Raw genomic sequence first — 20,972 nt, forward strand, 5'->3', positions numbered from 1 at the left:
CATTTCCTGCATTCTCCTTTCTCTAGTATTTAGTCCAGGGGTCCCCAAACTTTTTACACAGGGGGCCAGTTCACTGTCCCTCAGACCGTTGGAGGGCCAGACTATAAAAAAAACTATGAACAAATCCCTATGCACACTGCACATATCTTATTTTAAAGTAAAAAAACAAAATGAGAATAAATACAATATTTAAAATAAAGAACAAGTAAATTTAAATCAACAAACTGACCAGTATTTCAATGGGAACTATGCTCCTCTCACTGACCACCAATGAAAGAGGTGCCCCTTCCGGAAGTGCGGTGGGGGCCGGATAAATGGCCTCAGGGGGCCGCAGTTTGGGGACCCCTGATTTAGTCCATGTTATTCCTCCCTTCCCCCCACCCTCCCATGCAGAACTTCCCTCCCTCTCTCTACACACATCTTGGAGGTCCGGTGGTGTGGTAGATGTCCGTTCCGTCTCTGACCCTCCCTCTATCCCCACAGACTGTCAGGAGCTGCTGCCGCTACAGCCGCCAACGCCCATGGCCTACACACCGGGTGGGGGTGCCCCAGCAGCAGGGGCCGCCCCCACGGGCTCCCAGTACTGCGTGTGCAAGGTGGAGCTGTCCGTGAGTGGCCAGAACCTGCTGGACAGGGATGTCACCTCCAAGTCTGACCCCTTCTGTGTCCTCTTTACGGAGAACAATGGCAGGTGGATTGAGGTGAGGCCCTCTGTGGGTGTGGGTGGGGCGTGGGGGGTGACTGGTGGCTGGGGAGAATCTCCCACTGGATCCAGGGCCTCCAGTCAGGCCCTTGTAGGTGATCGGGGTGTGTGCTGGGGATTACTTCAAAATTGTTTCTCTTAAAATTAAATTATATTAGCCCTGGCCGGGTAGCTCAGTTGGTTAGAGTGTCATCCCAGTACACCAAGGTTGCGGGTTCAATCCCTGGACAGGGCACATATAAGAAGCAACCAATGAATGCATAAATAAGTGGAACAACAAATCAATTTTCTCTCTCTTTCCTTCCTCTCTTTCTCTCTAAAATATAATTTTATATTTATTTTTTATATCATAATATTTTAAATTATTATATAGTTAAAACCTTAGCGTTTTTACAAAATGCTTGCTTCCACTGTTAAATAACTTTTCCCACTTATTCCTAAATGAACACAGTCAGTGCGGGGCAGACGGGGAAATGGGGAGCCCAGGCTCTGGTCTTGGTGCTGGATCAAGGCCTGGTTCTGTCACTGCCGTGTGGCCTCGGGCAAGTGGCTATCCCTCTCTGAGATGGTTTCATCTGCGAAATGAGAATTTCCCCCCCCTGCCTACCTTGAAGAGCCCAGAGCTGGGGGTGTCGATGGAATGAACCACAGCCGTAGACTCCTGAACTGGGGAGCAATGCGGTTTCAGGAAGGATATTGAGAAATCCAAACTGTTAAGACTTTTCAGTTTTAAAAATTCTTTGTTCCTATGCCCAACAAGGGTCTATATTTTATGTAGTAATTTAGATAGACCTAAAGAAGAAACTCAGAATGGTGGGGAACCTGCCTGTCAGGGAGGACCTCTGGTAAAAGTTTGGTATCCAGCCTCCCAGATAGTTTTATATGCATGTAGATTTCCCAAAATATATGTCTATTTGTCACTGTAATTAACCGACCTGCCACACTGGGCGTCCTGCTAAATGACCATGCTGTGGTTTGCAAAGCAACAGTGTTGGCTCCTTATGCTGCCAGGGGCAGCGGGGGCCCCGAGCAGGTAGGGACTTCTCCGTGTCACCAGTGCTTTGGGGATGCAGCCAGAGGTGGGAGGTGGGGCCTGGGGTCAGCCGAGGACTCCTGGGGGGAGCTCTGGGCCTCAGGCTGGCGTGTCTGCTGCATCCTGTCCCCTCTGCCAGGTCTCTGGAACCTCAGCCTGCCTGTCAGGGAATGGTATCCCCCCCCAACTGCTTCTGACCCCCACTCAGGACACTCCCTCCACCCGGCCCCTACCCCCCACCCAGTCAGGCCACCCTGGCTAAAATTAGGCCAGGAGCAAGACCTCTCCCTGCTGCTCCAGCCCTTGGAAACGGACTGGATTGGAGGAAAAATCAACACAGCCCAGGCCCCAGAATAGACGGTCACTCGGGGTCCGTGGTTTGGGGCCGTAGTGTGGAGAGGCCAGGAGGCGGGGTCCCTGGCCCGGCCGCGCGCTGACCCACAGTACCGCTCCTGTCCTCACCGGGCCTCGGTCTAAGCAGCGGGTGGGACTTTTGGGGGCTATTCAATTCCAGTTTTGACAGTCCCGCAATCTAAACAAGGCACAAACATCTGCCCTCGGGAGGGGTGGGAAGCCGCCCGCCCCTCCTCCCCCCAGCATCCCTTCTCCTTTATTTCCTCCCTCAGCTTCCATGTAAAATGTGGTTTGGAAGAAGGATTCTCCCAAAATAAGAACAAAAAACACAGAGTCAAATTGCTTTTTTTTTTTTTTTTTACAAAAATGGAACCCGAGGCCAGCTGGGAAAAGGAGACTTGCCCTGTCACTCGGCCAGGCAGGGAAAGGGTCCGAGCTTGTATCCTGGTACCTGAGCATGTAGCCAGGGCCAGAGAGCTAAGAGCATGGGCCCTAGAGTCAGACCTGGGTTCAAATCTTGGCCCCGCCCTGCTAGCTGTTCCACCTTGGGTAAGTTGCTTAACCTCTCTGTGCTTCGGTGTCCTCTGTGAGCTGAGAACAGCCCACAGCCATCTGGGTAACTGGCCACGTGCCTGCTACAGAGTCCATATTCGGCGAGGGGGCAGTGAGGTCCGTCAGCCCAAGGAGGGCTGACCAGGGCCTGACTCTGACCCCCATCTCCCCGCCTCTCTGCCAGTACGACAGGACAGAAACTGCCATCAACAACCTCAACCCCGCGTTCTCCAAGAAGTTCGTCCTCGACTACCACTTTGAGGAGGTGCAGAAGCTCAAGTTCGCCCTGTTCGACCAGGACAAGTCCAGCGCGCAGCTCGACGAGCACGATTTCCTGGGCCAGTTCTCCTGCAGCCTGGGCGTGGTGAGCCAGCCCTCCGGGGCGGGCAGGGGGCAAGGCAGCCATCAGGCCCCCAGATGGCACCCATCTGGAGGGGCCAGCAGGCAGAAAAGGGGGGAAGTAGCCTGGTGGGTCTGGGGCCCGTTGCAGAGCCCGACACATTCCAGTCATCCTTGATGGCGTGGGCCCTCGGACGAGCCCCAGCCCCTCAGTTTCCCCATATTTCACTTGGGAATAATGACTGCCCAGCCTAGAGGGGTGGTGAGGGAATAAAATGGAAAATGCTGAGAGGTCCTAGTGGAGATGGGCGTGCCCCAGGCCTTGCGAGAGATCTTGTTCAATGACGAAAGCAAGGGTCCAGTGGGTGTGTGAGAAGTGGGTGCATCTGTCAGCGTCCAGCCAGCCCATGGGCCCGCATGCTCAACAAAGGTCACTGAGGAGGGAGCTTCAGGCCAGAGGGCAGGGGCAGGGACCTGACACCAGGTAAACCTGGCCACCCTAGCCTGGGGGGAGGGGCGGGGCGGGGCAGGAAGTCGTGTTGTCACGGCCTGGAGAGGGCTGTGGCCCGGATGAGGAGGCCTGGGGACTGCAGCTGAGGCCAGTGACAAGGAACAAAGCTTCTGCCAAACCACAGCCCAGCCTTCTCCCCACCTGCTCTCCTGGCTCCGGCTGGTGCTCCCACTGGTGAACCCCCACAACCCAGAGGAGAGGGGACGGGGTTCTGCGGTCCCCAGTGGCATAGAGAAGGGAGCAGGACAGGGAGGGGACCGGAGAGGAAGCCCAGCTTAGGGGTAACACAGAACCACAGTGGCCCAGGAAGGGTGAGGCAGTGGGTGTGTGGAGTCGGCGGGAAGGCAACTTGACAGTGTGGGCCACTTTTCCTCGCTATGTTGTGTTGATCACCGAAGCTGGTGTGAATGTATATCTTATGCAAACCAATGAAAACACGTAGAGGGACTCGGGATCGAACCCTGTCCAGCGGAGGACGGTGTGGTCTGTGGATAGCTTTGGGGGAGGGAGTGAGGGTTAGAGGGTCAGAACCCCTCCAGCTGTCTCCAGAATGTGAGCCTTGCAGGAGCCTTTTCCTGGGGGCAGCCAGGTCGGGGGGAGTCAGACCGCTGGGATCCCAGCCCAGCTGGCGGACCTCAGGCAAGTGTCTTCACCTCCCTGGGCCTCAGTCTCCTCAGCCCTCAGTGGGGTTACAAGAGCTGCTGTCTGTCCCTCAGGACGATCACGCGGGGCAGGCTTAGCCGGCGCCTGGCACGGAGCAGCGTGCTGTGAGTGGTGTCTGTTGAGCATGTTTCTCTCTCTCCAAGCCTCGCCGAGCTCCTCGCTCTCCTCTCTCCCTGCAGATCGTCTCCAGCAAGAAGATCACTCGGCCTCTGCTGCTGATGAATGACAAGCCTGCAGGGAAGGGCTTGATTACGGTACCAGCCCCCCCCACCCGCCACGTACCCCCCACCCCCCGCCACGTACCCCCCACGCGCCACGTACCCCCACCCCCGCCACGTACCCCCTCCACTTCTGCCCCCAGCCCTCCCCCATCAATGGGCAGCTTCCCTGACAGATAATCACCAGCTTTGTTTGGAGTGAAAAAGCCCAACTTACAACTTAGCAACAGGTCTCTTAGCAACGGGCTCCCGGCTCCACATATGATGCATTGGGGACCGCCAAGCTGGGGATAGGGGGTTGTCAGAGGCCCGCATGGGCTCCTATTCTGGAGCAGGTGCGCTCCTACTCCTCTCTGGAGGCCTCCAGAGCCCTCCCTGCACCCCCTCCACACGCGGGGGGGGGTGTCCTCCACAGGGGGGGGGTGTCTTTCCGAAGCGCCCCGCTGGGCAGAGCCGGGCTTGTGGCTGCAGTGCGCAGAGATGCTGCGATGCTCAATGATTTCTGTGATGCGCAATGATTTCCACGGTGCGCAGTGGTTCTCGGGGTACTTAAATAATTCTTGCGAGGCTCGGCTGGCTCCCTTGCGGGGATGAGCTCGTAGGCCCTCACAGATTCCAGGAAGGCAGAGAACCCTGTTTTACAGATGAGGGGACTGAAGCCCAGAGAGGAAGTGGTCTGGGGCGGTTCAATTAGTGAGATCCTCTCCTAGACTGACCCCCTTCAGAACCTGGGCCATATGGAGAACTGGCCACATTGGAGAGAAGAGGGCTGGACCTTGTGTGTTCACACGGTGTCGCTGTCCTGTGATGGAACCTCCCTGGCTCTTAACGGGAGCCTGGTGGTGGAGCCTTGTAGTCAAGGCAGTGAGGGACCCGGCAGTGCCCTCCTGGCTCTGAGGGACCCGGCAGTGCCCTCCTGGCTCTGAGGGACCCGGCAGTGAGGGACCCGGCAGTGCCCTCCTGGCTCTGAGGGACCTGGCAGTGAGGGACCCGGCTGTGAGGGACCCGGCAGTGCCCTCCTGGCTCTGAGGGACCCGGCTATGAGGGACCCAGCAGTGCCCTCCTGGCTCTGAGGGACCTGGCAGTGAGGGACCCGGCTGTGAGGGACCCCGGCAGTGCCCTCCTGGCTCTCCTGCCTCAGCTGGCTAACGGGCTTCGTGTACATGCCCTGGATTCAAGGCAAACTGAATTCTCAGCACACCTTGACACAGACCCTAGGCCTTTATCTACTGTTCTGCCACCTGAAATGACCTCTTCCAACCTCCCCCCACCTCTTAGGGCTCAAAGCCTCCCCATCACCTGGCCTTCACAAAGCCAGCTCCCCTCCCCCTGGAAGCCAACCCGGCCTGAGACGCCGTTCCCCGAGCATCTCCACCGCCCCCCTCGAGGCCTCGGTTCCTTCCTCTGTGAAATGGGGGCAACGACAGGAGCCACCCTGCAGGGTTGTGGAACGTGTCCCAGCTGGAGAGGAAGGCAGACAGGCGTCCACCGTGGCCTCTTTCTGCGGTTCTGGAGGGTCCATTAGTATGTTCAGTGAGGCCGTCCTGGAGGTGTTGGGGGGGGAGGGGAAGCTAGCCAAGAGAGACGCAGCCCACTGTTGCTGTGGACCAGAGAACCACAGGGCATTTCCTGCCACTGTGGGAACCTGGAGGGGCCGCTGGACTGGGGTGACCCAGCTGGGCCATCTCGGGCTGGCTGGGGCCAGGCAGCCGTGGCTGATGGGAAAGGCACGGAAGATAGACGACAGTGTGAGCTGGCGAGACAGCAGAGGGGCTCAGGTGGCTTCTGCACCTGCCCTGGGCCTCCGTTTCCCTAGCTCAGTGGTCGGCAAACCGTGGCTCACGAGCGACATGCGGCTCTTTGGCCCCTTGAGTGCAACTCTTTGGCCAATTTAGGAATACCCTAATTAAGTTAATAACAATGTATCTACCTATATAGTTTAAGTTTAAAAAATTTGGCTCTCAAAAAAGATTCCAGTCGTTGTACTGTTGACATTTGGCTCTGTTGACTCACGAGTTTACCGACCACTGCCCTAGCTGCACAGGGAAGTTGCTGGAATCCCTGACAACTTGGTGTTCGGAGGTGGCTGTGATTTCTGGGGCTTTAGTGGGGGGTGAGAGGGGACCTGTCAGGCTGCTCCCCGGCCCAGAACCTCTCCCCAGGGCGCAAGGCCACCTCTCCTGTCTGCCCCTGCTGTCTCTCCCCTCACCACCCCACAGCCCCCTCTTGAGCCACAGGGGTCGCTTTTCGATTCCTCATACCCAGATGGGACATCCCATCTTTCAGAAGATGGAAACTGAGGTTTTAGGAAGACGAGAGAGTTGTCCCAGGTCACTATCCCTGTCCTTCTTGCCCCCTCGTCGCCCTGGAGAACGGACTCCTGGGGGCTGGGGACTCTCAGGAGCAGGTCCTGAGCGCCCTTGTTCCTCCGGCCTCCCAGATCGCTGCCCAGGAGCTGTCAGACAACCGGGTCATCACGCTGAGTCTGGCGGGCAGGAAACTGGACAAGAAGGTGAGGTGGCCAGAGGGAGTTCTCCTTCGGGGAGCAGTATCCCTCTCCCAGCCCCAGTGGCCTAGCCCTGGAACTTCTGATCACCACTGTCATCACTGCCACCCCCCCACACCCCCACCAAAGGATGGGCCCATAGCACAGGACTCTACTGGCCACCTCAAATTAGAAACTCTTCACCATTGAGGTAGTGAGTTTTCATTACTTAGGAGTATTCAAGACATGGCTCCTTGTCAAGACCCACTTCTTGGAACTCCCTATCTCACTGTATGTAAATGCTAGGATCCTTACAGTAACCTATGGGACCCCACTGGTGTGTCCACAGCCGCAGACCCCCTGACCTCACCCCTTTCACTCTCCCTACCTTTATTCCTCTTCAGCCAAATCAGCCTCCTCCTTGCCCCAGGTTTACACCCGGCACCCTCCTGCCTCAGGACCTTTGCACGTTCTGTTCCCTCTGCCTGCAGTGTTCTTTTGCTTGAATATTCTCATGATGGCCCCTCATCTCCATCAAGCCTTTGCTCCTATATCATCTCTTCAGCAAGGCCTTCCCCAAAATTGTGGTCCCTGATCTCCCGACCCTCCTTACCTGTCTCCTTAATACTAATGACTGCCTGATATACATTATTTACGTATTTATTTTCTGTCTCCCAACTTGATTTAGACTATTTAGAATGAGATTCTTTTTTAACTTAAATAAGTGGAGTTTTAAAGGACATATTCCTTCTGTAATGTGCTTAGGAGAATTGCCTTTTCAGATTCCCACTAAATTAGAGTTGCCCCTGCTGGGGGCCCCACCTTGCAGAACAATCCCCTTTTTGACGCCCTGCCTGGTCTGAGGAGTTGGCATCGTGCTCTCGCAGGCTCCAGAGCTCAGGCTCCCTGCGTACCAGCTGTGGTAGCCCCAGGGTGGAGTGGCTTCTCCAGGGGGAGGCTGTTGGTTCCGGGAGGCTGCAGCAGTTCTTCTGGGCCACTGGCTGAGCCCGGCACAGGCTGAGGGTCTGTCCACAGCCCCCGCCTCTGACACCGGGCTGGGAGGCCGCTGGACCACCCCCTCCCATCTGAATTGGAAGGGTGCCTCCCTCACCTGCGTCCTCCTGCTTCCTCCAGGACCTCTTCGGGAAGTCAGACCCGTTTCTCGAGTTCTATAAGCCAGGAGATGATGGCAAGTGGATGCTGGTCCACAGGACTGAGGTGGGTGTGTGGGGAGCCCTGGAGTCTCTAAGCCAGCGGGTCTGCATCCAGCCAGCCCCCGCGGCTCAGGATGGGGCCCCGCCGCCATAGCCACGCAGTGCTGGGGAAACACATGTCGGTGTCTAAAGGATTGGACTTGTTCTCCCTGCCACAGGGAAGCCCACTTCTGACCTCAGGAGCGTGGCTGTGGGTCTCTCCATTTTGTCACTCCCTGTCCCCATTGGGCTGATCGGACCCCAGTGACTGCTCACAGGTCTGAGTGCACCATTGCACCTCACTCCTACAGGTGATCAAGTACACGCTGGACCCTGTGTGGAAACCGTTCACTGTGCCATTGGTGTCCCTGTGTGATGGGGACGTGGAGAAGCCCATCCAGGTGAGGGGGCCCCTTGAAGCCCTGCCCTACCCTGCCAGCTCCAGCCTGTCCGTCGCCTGCCCGAGACTTCCAGGGGGAGCCCTGGCAAACTCTTATTCATATGGAAAGAGAACCCATCTGGGAGGAGGAGGAGGAGACGTGGGTCCTTGTCCCTGGTCTGTCTGGGTGACCTGGGCAGGGCTGCCAGCTTCGTGAGCCCCTTCCTTCTCTAAAACAGGGCGACTGTCCTGTTCCCCCCAAGGCTTGAGGTGCTGCCTGCTAGGATAATGAACATGAGAACCATTGGGAAGGACCAAGTGTTGTCGCTGTGATGAGGGTGAAGATTACCAGTCCACAGTTGTCCTCAGTCCGCAGGGGCGGTGTCTGACAGCAGATGGGGTGGGGCGAGGCAGCTAGGCCAGGCAGGGTGCCCAGACAGGGTCCGAGGAACCCTGGGTTCTAGTTCTGTGTCCCCAACTGCCGGGAGGCACCACCAGAAGACGTGGGGTTTGCTCAGGAAGCGGAAAGGGGCTGGGGGGGCAGCTCTGGGGTGACCTCACTGGACCCACCCCAGGTCATGTGCTACGACTATGACAACGATGGGGGCCATGACTTCATCGGCGAGTTCCAGACCTCGGTGTCACAGATGTGTGAGGCTCGTGATGGTGTCCCGGTAAGATGGGCACATGTGTGTGACCCAAGACCGCCGCAGGGGACAGGGCAGGGGCACAGGTTTTTGAATCAGGCAGACTGGGGCTCAGATTTCACCTCTCTGGCTGTATGACCTTGAGCAGGACATCCAATCTCTCTGAGCCTCAATTTCCCCATCTGTCAAATGGGGTAGAGCAGTAGAGTGGGAATTAAATGAGATAATACAGGGTAAAATGCTTAGTGCATAGTGAGCACTCAGGAGGTGTCCATGTAACTCACCCCGAGAAGCCAGACCCTGGGGACAGTTCTGGGCTCATGAGTAGATAGGACATGGATGTGTTGTCTTGGGGCCGGGGGCAGGTGCAGCTCCTTCTATCTTGGAGAGCCTTAGCTTGGTGTGAACTCAAGTGGCAGGACCCATTTCTCGGTGTAGACATCCAGGAAGGATGTAGACATTCCTGGAGGAGGCATGCTGCCCCTGTTCAATGCTGTGGAGGGGATTTGGGGGTCCAGGGGAGGGTCAGTCCCCATGCAGACCCTGAAGTGAACTTCTCTTCCTCCTCCCGTGTTGCCCAGCTGGAGTTTGAGTGCATTAATCCCAAGAAGCAAAGGAAAAAGAAGAACTATAAAAACTCGGGCATTATCATCCTACGATGCTGCAAGGTGAGCCAGCGGGGAGTGAGGGAGGCACAGGGCAGGGCCAGCGGGGCCTGGGTTCCGATCCTAGTTCTGACAGCCCTGGTCCTGGCTCTGAATTTCAGAGCTTGACCTGTTGGGGCCTCACTTTCCTCATCTGTAGAATGGGGATGTAATCAGGTAAAGCCTGTAAAGGGTTAGTTTCCTGTCACATCTCCGTGCAGAGGACATGAGGTGACTTTCCAGAGCCCCTCCTAGTTGGAGAATAGCTGTACGTGAGTTGCTGCTTCCCATGTGGGCAGCTTGGCCAGTGCATGTTTGGCATCCGAGGGGCAAAGAATGTTGGGACGGCACATTGTCCCCTGGCAGGGACATCAGTGAGGGCTCAGGTAGCTGTGACTCCCATGGTATAGTTGGGGTCACTGAGGCCCAGAAAGGCAGTGAAGTTCACACCAGCAGTGGCTGGGCTGAGGTCAGGGGCCAGGCCTCCGGGTCTTCTGTAGCCAGGTGTCGGGTGGAATTGGGCAGAATGTTACCAAGGCTCTCTGGGCCAGGGCAGCCAGAGACCTGGACGCCAGGCTGGAAGGACCCGAGCGGGTCCCAGCACTCCATCTACCAGCTAGTAGGCCTCGCCCTGGTCTGGAGACCACGCTGTTGGGCTGGGTCCATTCACTGGTGAGGCCGCGACATCAAAAGGCTGTGTGAGAGTTAAGCTGTCCGGTGGCAGCACCCTGATTTCAGGTCCTTGTTTCTGAAACTTCTATCGTTCACAACCCCTTTCATACTTTTGTTTTTCCTTCTTTTTTCTACTTAAATGCATCTATATTGAAAAGAGCCCTTATAAACTACCCAACTCGGAAGGCCAGCATCCTTTGCCAAAATTGGACAAAGAGCATCAAACCAGCTGTGTTAATTTGTAGGGCAAGGCCTCGAGCCAGAGGCCAGGCCTTGCTGTTAGAGGCGGAGGTTGGTAAGAGCTGGAGAGGCATATGGGCCCAATAAAAACTTGAGACTTTCGCCCTGGCCGGTTGGCTCAGTGGTAGAGCGTCGGCCTGGCATGCAGAAGTCCCGGGTTCGATTCCTGGCCAGGGCACACAGGAGAAGCGCCCATCTGCTTCTCCATCCCTCCCCCTCTCCTTCCTCTCTATCTCTCTCTTCCCCTCCTGCAGCCGAGGCTCCATTGGAGCAAAGATGGCCCGGGCGCTGGGGATGGCTCCTTGGCCTCTGCTCAGGCGCTAGAGTGGCTCTGGTCACGGCAGAGCGACGCCCCAGAGGGGCAGAGCATCGCTCCCTGGTGGGCAGAGCGTCACCCCTGGTGGGCGTGCCGGGTGGATCCTGGTCGGGCGCATGCAGGAGTCTGTCTGACTGTCTCTCCCCGTTTCCAGCTTCGGAAAAATACAAAACAAAACAAAACAAAAAAACTTGAGACTTTCTCTGTTGTGTAATTGTGGGCAGAGTGGATGCAGGGTCACACGTCTGTCTGAATGTGTGTGTGTGTGTGTCCTGCCCCCTGGGAACCACTGCTCCGACTGCTTTGTAATCAGATCAGATTCTGTCATCTGCCTTTTTTGGTCTCCTTGACTCCACCAAGCTTTCGGGGAGCAGAGCAACAGCTCCCCAGTGGTCACCGGGGAGAGTGTGACAGAGTGGAGAGCCCGCCCTCAGGGGCAGGGGGAGAGCCCACTGACCACCTGATTCCTTCCAGATAAACCGGGACTACTCCTTCCTGGACTACATCCTGGGAGGCTGCCAGCTCATGTTTACCGTAAGGCTCCCCCCTCCCCAGTGAGGCTCCTCCCTAAGGGCTTGGGCCTCGACTCTAGCAAGAGGACTTCTCAGGTCCAGGGGTAGGTCTGGCACAGGCGGCGGGGCCTGAGTCAGGGCTTAGCTGCAGGTCAGCGCATGGCTGCCCAGCCACCGAGCTCACAGGCTGCACCACTGCAGAAGGAAGCAGCCAGCTTCCTCCTCGCTGGGCGCAGGCCTTCCTGCTGCCCCTCCCCCGCTGTCCCCCCTCGGCCCCTCCCACACTGATCCGCACTGTTCTCCCCACATACTGAACTCTGTTCTGCCTTAGCCCTTTGCATTTGCTGTTCCTTCTGCCTGGAACACTCTTCCCTGCCATCCTGCAGGCTGGGGCACAGAGGTCATCTTGTCAGGGAGCTTTTTCCCAGTGCCACCTGGTCCTCTTTGTCATCTTTCCTATGGCACTTGCCACTCTGAGTTATCTTGAGTCTTTTTCAATCATCCCTGTGTGTCCCACCCACCAGACTGTGAGAGCCCTAAGTGAGCAGTTTTATTGTTTCTGCTCCAACCTCAGCGTCTCACACGGTGCCCGGCACGGAGCGGGTGCTCAGGAAACACTGCCCACAGAATGACTGGTTGCTCTGTCTGTGGCCTGGAGGGTACGCCCCGCAGGCTTCTGTCCAAGTCACCTCCTCTTTTGCTCCTCACCCCAAGGGAAGCCTCAGGCCCCGGCGGAGAACCTGCTGGGATCCCACACTCTGACCACTCCCACCTGTCCCCTGGCCCCTGATCACCGCCTCCAGATCCCTGAGCCCGGAAGGTCAGCTGCAGGACCCTACAGTCAGGAGACTGGCCTGTTGACCTCTAACTCGCTGGTCATCACTGCCCCGCTCACCTACAGAGAGGCTGGGCTGTCCCGGTCCTCCTGCATCCATGTGTTCATCTAGCAAATGGGCTCTGGTCACCTTCTGTGTGCCAGACTCTAGGCTGTGCCCCGCAGGGGTCCCTCGAAGACTAAGACACGCCCGCCTGCCCTCAGGGAGCCGACCCACCCCACAGCCACTGAGTTCTGAGGTGGCCACTCGGCCCCTGGGTCCCTCTCCTAACCCTCCCTGGCTGGACAGTCCTGCCCACCCCCCTGCTGCCCCTCCAGGGTCTGGGCTGGGGTTTCCTCAAAGCTGAGAGCAGGTAGAGCCCAGATCCCTGGCCACCGCCAGTCTCTGCAGAGCGCCTGCCCGGTGCCCTGTGCCCAGCTCTGGACCTGGCTCCTCGGTGGCATGCATCTTGCCTACCGTGAGCTGCAGGTCCCTGGGCCCCTTGGCGGTCTGTGGGATGGGGACTTGGCTTGGATGGGGTAATGGGTCTGGCAATGCAGCATCTGAAACGGCCTAAAAGACAGAAGAGTTACCCAGGAAGAAAAGACGGCTTGCCTGGCTCTTTAGATAGAAGGATTCTTGAAGAAAGGTCTAAGATGGGAGCAGGTGAATGTGCAGATAGGGACAGCGAGGGGCCGTAAGTTGGCTTTGTGTCACATCCGGATAATAGACTTTATGCTTCGGTGACACTGAACCACAGAGGATGTCAGAGCCAGAGGAGTGATATGATCAGACAGCTTTCAGGTTTCGGACCGTCTTATGGAAGGGCGGGTTGGGGCTGGGAGATGAGTGGACTTCCCATGTCCCGTCAGCCTCTCTGTTCCCCGGGGGTGAGAGAGGGAGCCAGGGGCTCTGGTCACACTGGGTGGTCTTTCCCCCCACTCTGCAGGTTGGGATAGACTTCACAGCCTCCAACGGGAATCCCCTCGACCCCTCCTCTTTGCACTATATCAACCCCATGGGCACCAACGAGTACCTGTCGGCCATCTGGGCTGTCGGGCAGATCATTCAGGACTACGACAGGTGAGCGGAGGGAGGAACTCGGAAGGTCAGCTCGGGCTCCCCGCAGCTCCGATGAGATTGGTTCCTGCCTTCAGGGGGCTTCTCCTTGAGGGGGAAGGTAGTAAGAAATCGTTGGAGTGTCTAGAGAGCAGTTTGCATGCGAGGCAGGTACTACGGGAACACCAGAGAGAGAGGCACCCTGGGATCACAGGGAAACCCACAGAGAGAAGGGGCCATTTGAACTGGGCCTCAGAGGATGCAGAGGAGTTTGCCACAGGGAACAGACTGAGGAGAGAGATTTCAGGAGGGGCGCACAGGATTGAAGTTGGAGTGTGGAGGTGCCCTGCGTGTTTGGGGCCAGCGCGTGGCCAGTGGCCGCAGCTGGGGGGATAGGCAGTGAGGGAGGGCAGGTGGAAGGAGAGGAGACCAGTCCCTAGGGCTTGATGACAAAGGGCCTTGAATGCCAACCAGGGTTCTCATTTTAGGAGAATTTTCCCAACCATTAGAGGAAGGTTGAGCCAGCCATTACATCTCACTTACACCATGACTGGTGTAGTGGCTGCGTGAGGCCCCAGTTTGAGAAGGATCTAGAAGCTGCAACCCAGACCCATGGATAGAAGTCCTGTGTCTGCCACAGGTGTAGATGGGGTCGAGCCACACCAGATACCCAGAGGTGGGTTTGGGCTCAGTAGGTCATTTGGACAGAGCTTTGTGAGAGGCAGTGAGCTTTTCCTTCTGTCCCCGGAGGTGTGTAAGGCAGAGGGGCCAGCCCTGGGTCGGGGGCTTGGGCAGGGTGAGCAGGGGGTGGCTGGAGGCCCCTGTCTGGTTGTCTCACAGTGTTTTTTCCTCCTCTCTCTTATTAGTGACAAGATGTTTCCGGCTCTTGGGTTCGGGGCCCAGTTACCCCCAGACTGGAAGGTGAGTGTAGATAGACCCTTTTCTCCTGGCCGAGAGGGGATTTGTGTGGGTGTCTCTCCAAGACCTGTTTGGAAAGGTGTGGTGCTTGGGCCCCGGTCCCTGCCTTCTCTGCGTCTCCCTCCACAGCCACACTCGTTTCTCAGCCTGAACCTCACACAGGCACTGGAACTGGAGCCTGGAGCAGGACAGGGACGACCTCTGCTCCCTAGCACCCAAGTCAGGTGGGGAAGACAAGGAGAATACCAGGTTTAGCAAATAAAACTACTCATCCGAATTTCAGATTAACAAGTTTTTTTAAGTGTAAGTAAGTCCTAAATATTGCCTGGGAATATACTTATACTAAAATAGCCACTGTTTTATCTGAAATTCAGATTTAAATGGGTACCTATATTCTGTCTGGCAACCCGAAAGTCAGACAGGGTCCTCAGTGCTGAGATGGGACAGCACGGGCCAGAGGATGGCCCCGACCCAGCCTGGGAATATCAGGGAAGGCTTCCTGGAGGAGGCATGGAAGGGACAGTAGGAATTTGTCGAGTGACTGTGGGTGGTAGTGGGGCAGGGAGCATCACAGAGAGTACAGCCTGTGCGAAGTCGGGAGCAGAGGAAGGAGGGCCAGTTGGAGAAACAGAAGGAAGGGGGTGTGACGGGCTCTGAGGAAGAGGGGCAGGGTGGAGAGATCTGCAGCTGTCGGCAGGGGGCAGGCCCTGCAGGGCCTCAGTGCATATGGAGCAGTGGGGAGTCGCTGCAGGGGCTCCTCACTGTCTTATCATCCTTTGGGCATTTTTGAGGGTCCCTCTGGCTGGTGAGTGGGGACTGGCTGGAGCAGGCAGGCGGGATGGAGGGATGGAGAGAAGGAAAGAAGGGATGGTGCCCATTTTACAGGTGAGAGAACAGAGGTTCAGGTGACCTGCCCAACACCATGTTTACAACAGGGGCCTTGATTCCCAGTGGGCAAATGGACTCAGAAGTTTATTCTCAGAGTCTGCTGCCTCTCTGCTGAGAAGCATGGGGGCTCCTGAACCTGTGTCTGCCCCAGCCAGTGCCCCCTCTTGTCTGTGTTGCTGTACTGCATGCTGTTTCCAGACAGCATTCCCCTCCCCCTCCTCCCCAGGGAGGAGGACTTCCACCTAGAATTTCAGAGTGGCTATGGGACCTGCTGGCCATCACGTGGTAGGGGCAGGGTCCTGCAGGACCAAAATGGTGCCACAAGGAGAGGGGGCAGGGAGGGCTGGTGTTGGCAGGCCCAGCAGGAGCCTGTTGCTAGGACACCAGCCAGCTTTCAAAGAATTCTGGTTCAATGAGATGTTCTCTTGCGCAAAAGCCTCCTTGAAAATGTCACAGGGCAACTCTGGGGAGAGTGGGGCTCGGCCAGGTGGAGTGCCCGGCAGTGCCTGGAGGGATAAGCCTGTCCCACCTCCCCGGCCAGGCCCTGGCCCTCCAGGCTCCTCCCCCTCCCTGTCCCACCTCCCCGGCCAGGCCCTGGCCCTCCAGGCTCCTCCCCCTCCCTGTCCCACCTCCCTTGCCAGGCCCTGGCCCTCCAGGCTCCTCCCCCTCCCTGTCCCACCTCCCCTGCCAGGCCCTAGCCCTCCAGGCTCCGCCCCCTCCCTGTCCCACCTCCCCTGCCAGGCCCTAGCCCTCCAGGCTCCGCCCCCTCCCTGTCCCACCTCCCCTGCCAGGCCTTGGCCCTCCAGGCTCCGCCCCCTCCCTGTCCCACCTGCCAGGCCCTGGCCCTCCAGGCTCCTCCCCCTCCCTGTCATTCTAACTCACCTTTCTCCTGCCACATGGATTTTCCTTCCTTCCCTCCCACCTCAGGGCCTTTGCACATGGCCTTCCCCCAGCCTGTTGCTCCCTTTCATTTCCTTCCCACCTGCTTCTCAGGGATACATCATCCCCTAGCCCACCCCCAGGCCTTCCTGAGCCCCCTCACATGGGGCCCCTCCTCCCTGCCGGGCACTGGCCTCTCAGAACTGGGGGCATCTCTGCATGTGTGGGTTTGCTTGTTTATCAGCTCCCTCTGGGGCTCAGAGTTTGGGGAGGTAACTTAGCTTCCTCCTTGATGTGTCCCCGTTCCTGCATGCACTTGGTGTATATGTTGGTTGACAGCGAATTTGGGGTCCCAGCAGCCTGAGCAGACAGAGGTGTTGTTTCTGTGAGGGTGGGAAGCCGGAAGGAGCTAGAAGGACCCCACAGCCAGCTGCCTGCCCCTGGGCCTCAGTCCCGTCCTGCCCTGGGCAGTGGCTGAAGGAATGCAGAAAGCCTTGTTTTTCTGAGGAGATAGCATGAGGACTTAGACCTTCCAAATGAGCCAAAGTTAGTCCGAGGAAGAGAGATGGAAAGGTCTCGGGTGGGGAAGAACAGTTGATGACTCTCTCCACCGTACAGATGGGGAAACTGAAGCTTACGCAGGCCAGCCCCTCCAAAGTCGGTTCTGAGCCTCCCTCTACTGTCCCACCCCTGCCAGGGCCACAGGGAGCAGTGTCTTAGGTAACTCACTGACCAGGAGCCAGGCAGAGCCAGGCGGGGTGAACAGGGACCACTGATTGTCCTAGGCCGCAGGGAGTCCCAGGACAAAGACCTGCGGCCAGCTGGTCCCCAGGGGCCTGTAATCGGCTTGGTGCGGCCTCCAGGAAGCTTGTTCTGTTTCTTGGCCTTTTTCAGGCAAACCAGGGCAACAAGCTGGTTGCCCTCCAAGGGAGGGAGCTGTCCTTAGGCAACATGGACGCTTGTCCCCCAGGCCTGTTCCTGGCTCTGCTGGGGCTCACTCATGTGCCCTAGCATTTCTGGCTCTCTGATCCTCAGTGTTGTGCCTGTGAAATGGGACTGCTGGAGTAGGTGACCTGAGAGGCCTCAGGTGGTGGACCTCCCTTAGCACCACCCACGTGACCCCAGGCCAGGCCTTCCCCCAAAGAGGGGCAGAGAGTGGGAAATGAAGAGGTTGGGGGGCCGAGAAAGGGAAATATTAATTCACTCTCAGGAGGGGACTTTTTCCCCTTGGTTTCTAAAAATCTCCTAAAATCTGATTTTGCGGACAATCGTTGGCCCAAGAGAGGCCTGTTTCCCTGGCAACCATTTTCATCTCAGCCCCTCCATACAGGGCCCCCTTTACAGCTCTATAGAGGCTCATGAAGTTGCCATGGCAACGAGGACCTCCGGCCCCTACACCTGGAGCCCAGATTGGGGACAGGTGAAGGGGACCCCTGGGCAGGGTTAGGGCCCAAGGTGGACGTCAAAGGACTGGCTCTATGCCAGGCACTTAGGGCTGAAGCGCCCAACCCTGCAATGGGAGGGAGGTCTGCAAGCCGCCCGCCACCTACAGGGTAGCACTGGGGTGAACTCCCCACGCCATGTCCCCTCCCCTCTGGGCCCAGGAGGGCTCCTCAGGGTCCGGGTCTCTGTCCCATTCCGCTGCATGGCCTTGGCACCTGGCTTCCCTCTCTGGGCCCCTTTGTTTGTGAAATGGGCACATCCGACCTCCAGCACCACCCGTGTAGTGTCCGAGAGCTAACGCGTCTCCGTCTGGGACTGTTTGTGCCAGACTGATGCTCGCCCTTGGCCAGGCCCTCTTCACCCTCCCAATTTAGAACCCTCAGGGCAGGAACTCCTTGGAGGTTAGTGGGTTCACGGCACGCGAGCTCAGGATCGGTTCTAGTCCCCACTCTGCCCTTCGGTACATGGGAGACCATGGGGACATTCTGGTACATCCTGTGCCTGTTTCATCTGAAAAGTGGGGTGGCAGAGGCCTTTCCCCACTGGGTGGTTGTGAGGAAGGAGGGGGTGCTGGCAGAAGCACGGACATGGGGTGTGGCGTGCAGCAGGGAAGGCGCTGAGTGGGGAGTCTGGCCCAGTCAGCCGGGAGGAAGGGCGGGGAGGCTCCGGAGGCCTCAGGCTCTACAGTCCCCCAGTCCTACCTGCAGCCCTGAAAGGGGTTTAGTTATTGGTCCCTGTCCGTCCTGGACTGCCGTGGGGCCAGTGGCGTCCAGGAGTATGAAGGTCAGCCTTGGATGAAGGGGAACTCCAGTTTCGGCCCCCACCACAGCGAGAGCCGGTGGGTTCCTTGACCCAGCGCCCTCAGAGGCATGCCTGTCACACCAGGGACCCAGAGTGGGGCGGGGAGCCACAGGCAGCCCTGACCCTGCAGAAGAGAAGGGGGTGATGCGGACGGGTCTCGGTCGGGCCCCTCTGTGTGGGTCCCACCCGGCAGTGGAGACAGAAGCAGACATGGACGTATCAATAGCCCCGGCCTCAGGGAGGGAAACGGGAAGGGCCGGGTGCCCTCAGAGGGCGCCTGGGCCTGGTGGGGAGGACGCGGGACGTCTGGGCCTGGCAGGTGTGCGTGTCCGGGACCAGGTTTGGAGCCAGAACGCTGTCAGCTTAGCCTGTTCTCTGCATTTCAGGTCTCCCATGAGTTCGCCATCAACTTCAACCCCACCAACCCCTTCTGCTCAGGTGAGTGACACGCCTTCCTGCACCTGCTCTGCGTCTGTACCAGGCCATCTCCCTGGGCGGGGTGAGGGCTGAGTACCGGCTCCTGCACCTTTCTCCTCCCGCTCATGCTTTCTCAGCATGACAGATGGCGGAAGAGCTAGAGGTTGGAGTCAGGCCCTGGATTCAAGGCTAGCTGCTGCCTTTTCCTGGCTGTCTGACCTTGGAGCAATCACTGCACCTCTCTGAGCCTTTGCCTTCTCACCTGCCCTAGGGAGATGCGATACCTGCCTAGCTCACATCACTGTGGTCAGGTGACAATTAAGGGAACTGCTGACAGGAAGCCCTGTGTAGACCAGGAGTTAAGCGTGGAAAATTACACACCTGCCTCTCACTTCCTGCCAGCTCTAGCTGGGAGAGCCAGGCCCTGCCCAGCCCCACCCTGCTCTTGGGTGCCAGAGAGCCTTGGCACCCAAGGGGGAGGGGAGGAGGACGGGGCAGCCAGCGAGCGCGCTGTCTGTGCCCACCTCCTTCCCCAAGGCCTTAGAGGATTTCTGAGCCCCCCAGAGTCATTTTAGAAAGTATTGGCAGAGGAAACGGAGCTCCAGGTAGGTAAGAAAGAGGGCGGTCTCAACCATCGTGGGACCTTTCAGCCTAGGATTTAGCTTGGGTAAGGCATCCACCTTCCTTGGGGATCCCCAAAGCTAGGCCTGGTTTGTACTTGGAAGGGAAATGCATCGTCACCAACTTGGGGCAGATGCCGTTGCTGGCAAGAAATGTGACCCTGTTCTCCTGCTGGGGTCAGGCTGGTTTGGAGCAGGTCTCCAGAGATGTTTTGTCCATGTCCAAGTTCATGTTTCTGTTAGCCAACCTTATTTCTGGCCAGAGCCCTTCTAGAGCGGACCACAGAGCAGGTAGGTACTCTTAGACTCAGAATGGTGCCTGTTTACAGAGCACCTACTGTGTGCAGGCGCTTTGCAAATATCTCAGAGACCCCAACAAGCCTGAGCAAAAGCCACAGCATGTGCAGAATGGACCTCCAGATGGCTTCCTGTGGCCCTGAAGTGTCAGTGTAGGCTTTTCCAAGCCTGCTAGACCCCCTCCTGCCAACTGCCCCAAAGTAGGTTGTCAGTCTCATGAATAGACAAGGAAAACGGGCTGAGGAAGATGAAACTTACCACGGGTCCCACAGCTAAGAAGTTGCAAAGGCAAGATTCGAACTCAGGCTGTCTGACTCCATACTCAGGGCTCTTTATGCCACCCTGGCTCTGCCGTCTGGGAGCTCCTGACGGGCATTGGGGGTGAGCGTGAAATGCCACTTGGCTGACCACTGGGATGAGAGCGGGTGTGGGTTCCGGGAGGACTGGGCTGACCTAGACTCCTGCTTCCGAGGCAGGCGTGGACGGCATCGCTCAGGCGTACTCGGCTTGTCTGCCCCACATCCGCTTCTACGGCCCCACCAATTTCTCTCCCATCGTCAACCACGTGGCCCGGTTTGCAGCCCAGGCCACGCAACAACAGACGGCCACGGTGAGTAGGCGGCCACCAGGGTGGACGTGCAGGATAGGGCTGGCACTGGCTGGGTCCTCCCTGCCTGTCACAGGGGAGGGCCAGACGGAGCTTTATTCTTCCTACCCCACGGGGTTGGCTAGCTGGATGTTCTGCTTTCCCTTGTTGTAAACTCTTAGCTGTCTCTCTGTGGCTCAGCTCACCTGCAGGTCTGTTAGTGTTAGAGGGGTTGGACCAAACTCGCCTTGGTGAGCCCTGGCCCCCTGGAGGAGACCAGCGGAAGGGCCAGCGCTTCCCTCCGTGCACAGTAGGAAGTAGGCTCTGACCAATGGGAGATGCCTCCTCAGGGCAGAGGGCACACGGGGGGCCAGGAGGCATGGTCCCTGCAGCTCTAAAGCTGGCCCTCTGCGCCACCTAGTTCTAATAGAGCAGCCCCTGCCTCACAGTCACATCCTCAACGTCGGCTCCCCTGGTCCTCTCCTGCCCCCAGCCCCAGGCCTGATGCTAGTGTCGGAGGTCGCCAAGGGTCACCATGCCTGCCCTCCCCAGACACCCACCCACCAGCACCTGCCCTGACTCTGCAGTGAGTTAGGGGTCTTTACCACCTGCTCTGGGCCAGTGCAACGAGCAGCACTTCCCAGGCAGGAGCGCTGGGGTGGTGCGACCCGGACTGGGACCGAGGGGACTGAGGTTCAATTCCCACCTGACCCCCAAACTCCTCAAGCCCCTCTCCTCCCTGGGCTTCCTTGTCCTCTGAAAGGGTCACTGCATGAGTGCAGTGGGAC

At 58.0% G+C, this 20,972-nt stretch overlaps 1 protein-coding gene across 1 annotated transcript in view; it reads left to right on the forward strand.

The window, feature by feature from the left end:
- CPNE2 (copine 2) overlaps positions 1-20,972 on the forward strand; it is a 41,829-nt gene that overhangs the window by 12,510 nt on the left and 8,347 nt on the right. The window contains exons 2-14 of the mRNA XM_066243620.1: positions 484-701; positions 2,827-3,006; positions 4,335-4,409; positions 6,814-6,885; positions 7,993-8,076; positions 8,363-8,452; positions 9,006-9,104; positions 9,659-9,745; positions 11,424-11,483; positions 13,226-13,359; positions 14,202-14,256; positions 18,651-18,702; positions 20,075-20,208. Of these exons, the coding sequence (XP_066099717.1) occupies positions 522-701; positions 2,827-3,006; positions 4,335-4,409; positions 6,814-6,885; positions 7,993-8,076; positions 8,363-8,452; positions 9,006-9,104; positions 9,659-9,745; positions 11,424-11,483; positions 13,226-13,359; positions 14,202-14,256; positions 18,651-18,702; positions 20,075-20,208 (1,302 nt within the window). The 5' untranslated portion in view covers positions 484-521. The remainder of the gene's footprint in view (positions 1-483; positions 702-2,826; positions 3,007-4,334; positions 4,410-6,813; positions 6,886-7,992; positions 8,077-8,362; positions 8,453-9,005; positions 9,105-9,658; positions 9,746-11,423; positions 11,484-13,225; positions 13,360-14,201; positions 14,257-18,650; positions 18,703-20,074; positions 20,209-20,972) is intronic.

This window comes from Saccopteryx bilineata, chromosome 9 (genome assembly GCF_036850765.1).
Source record: "Saccopteryx bilineata isolate mSacBil1 chromosome 9, mSacBil1_pri_phased_curated, whole genome shotgun sequence".
Taxonomy (NCBI): domain Eukaryota; kingdom Metazoa; phylum Chordata; class Mammalia; order Chiroptera; family Emballonuridae; genus Saccopteryx; species Saccopteryx bilineata.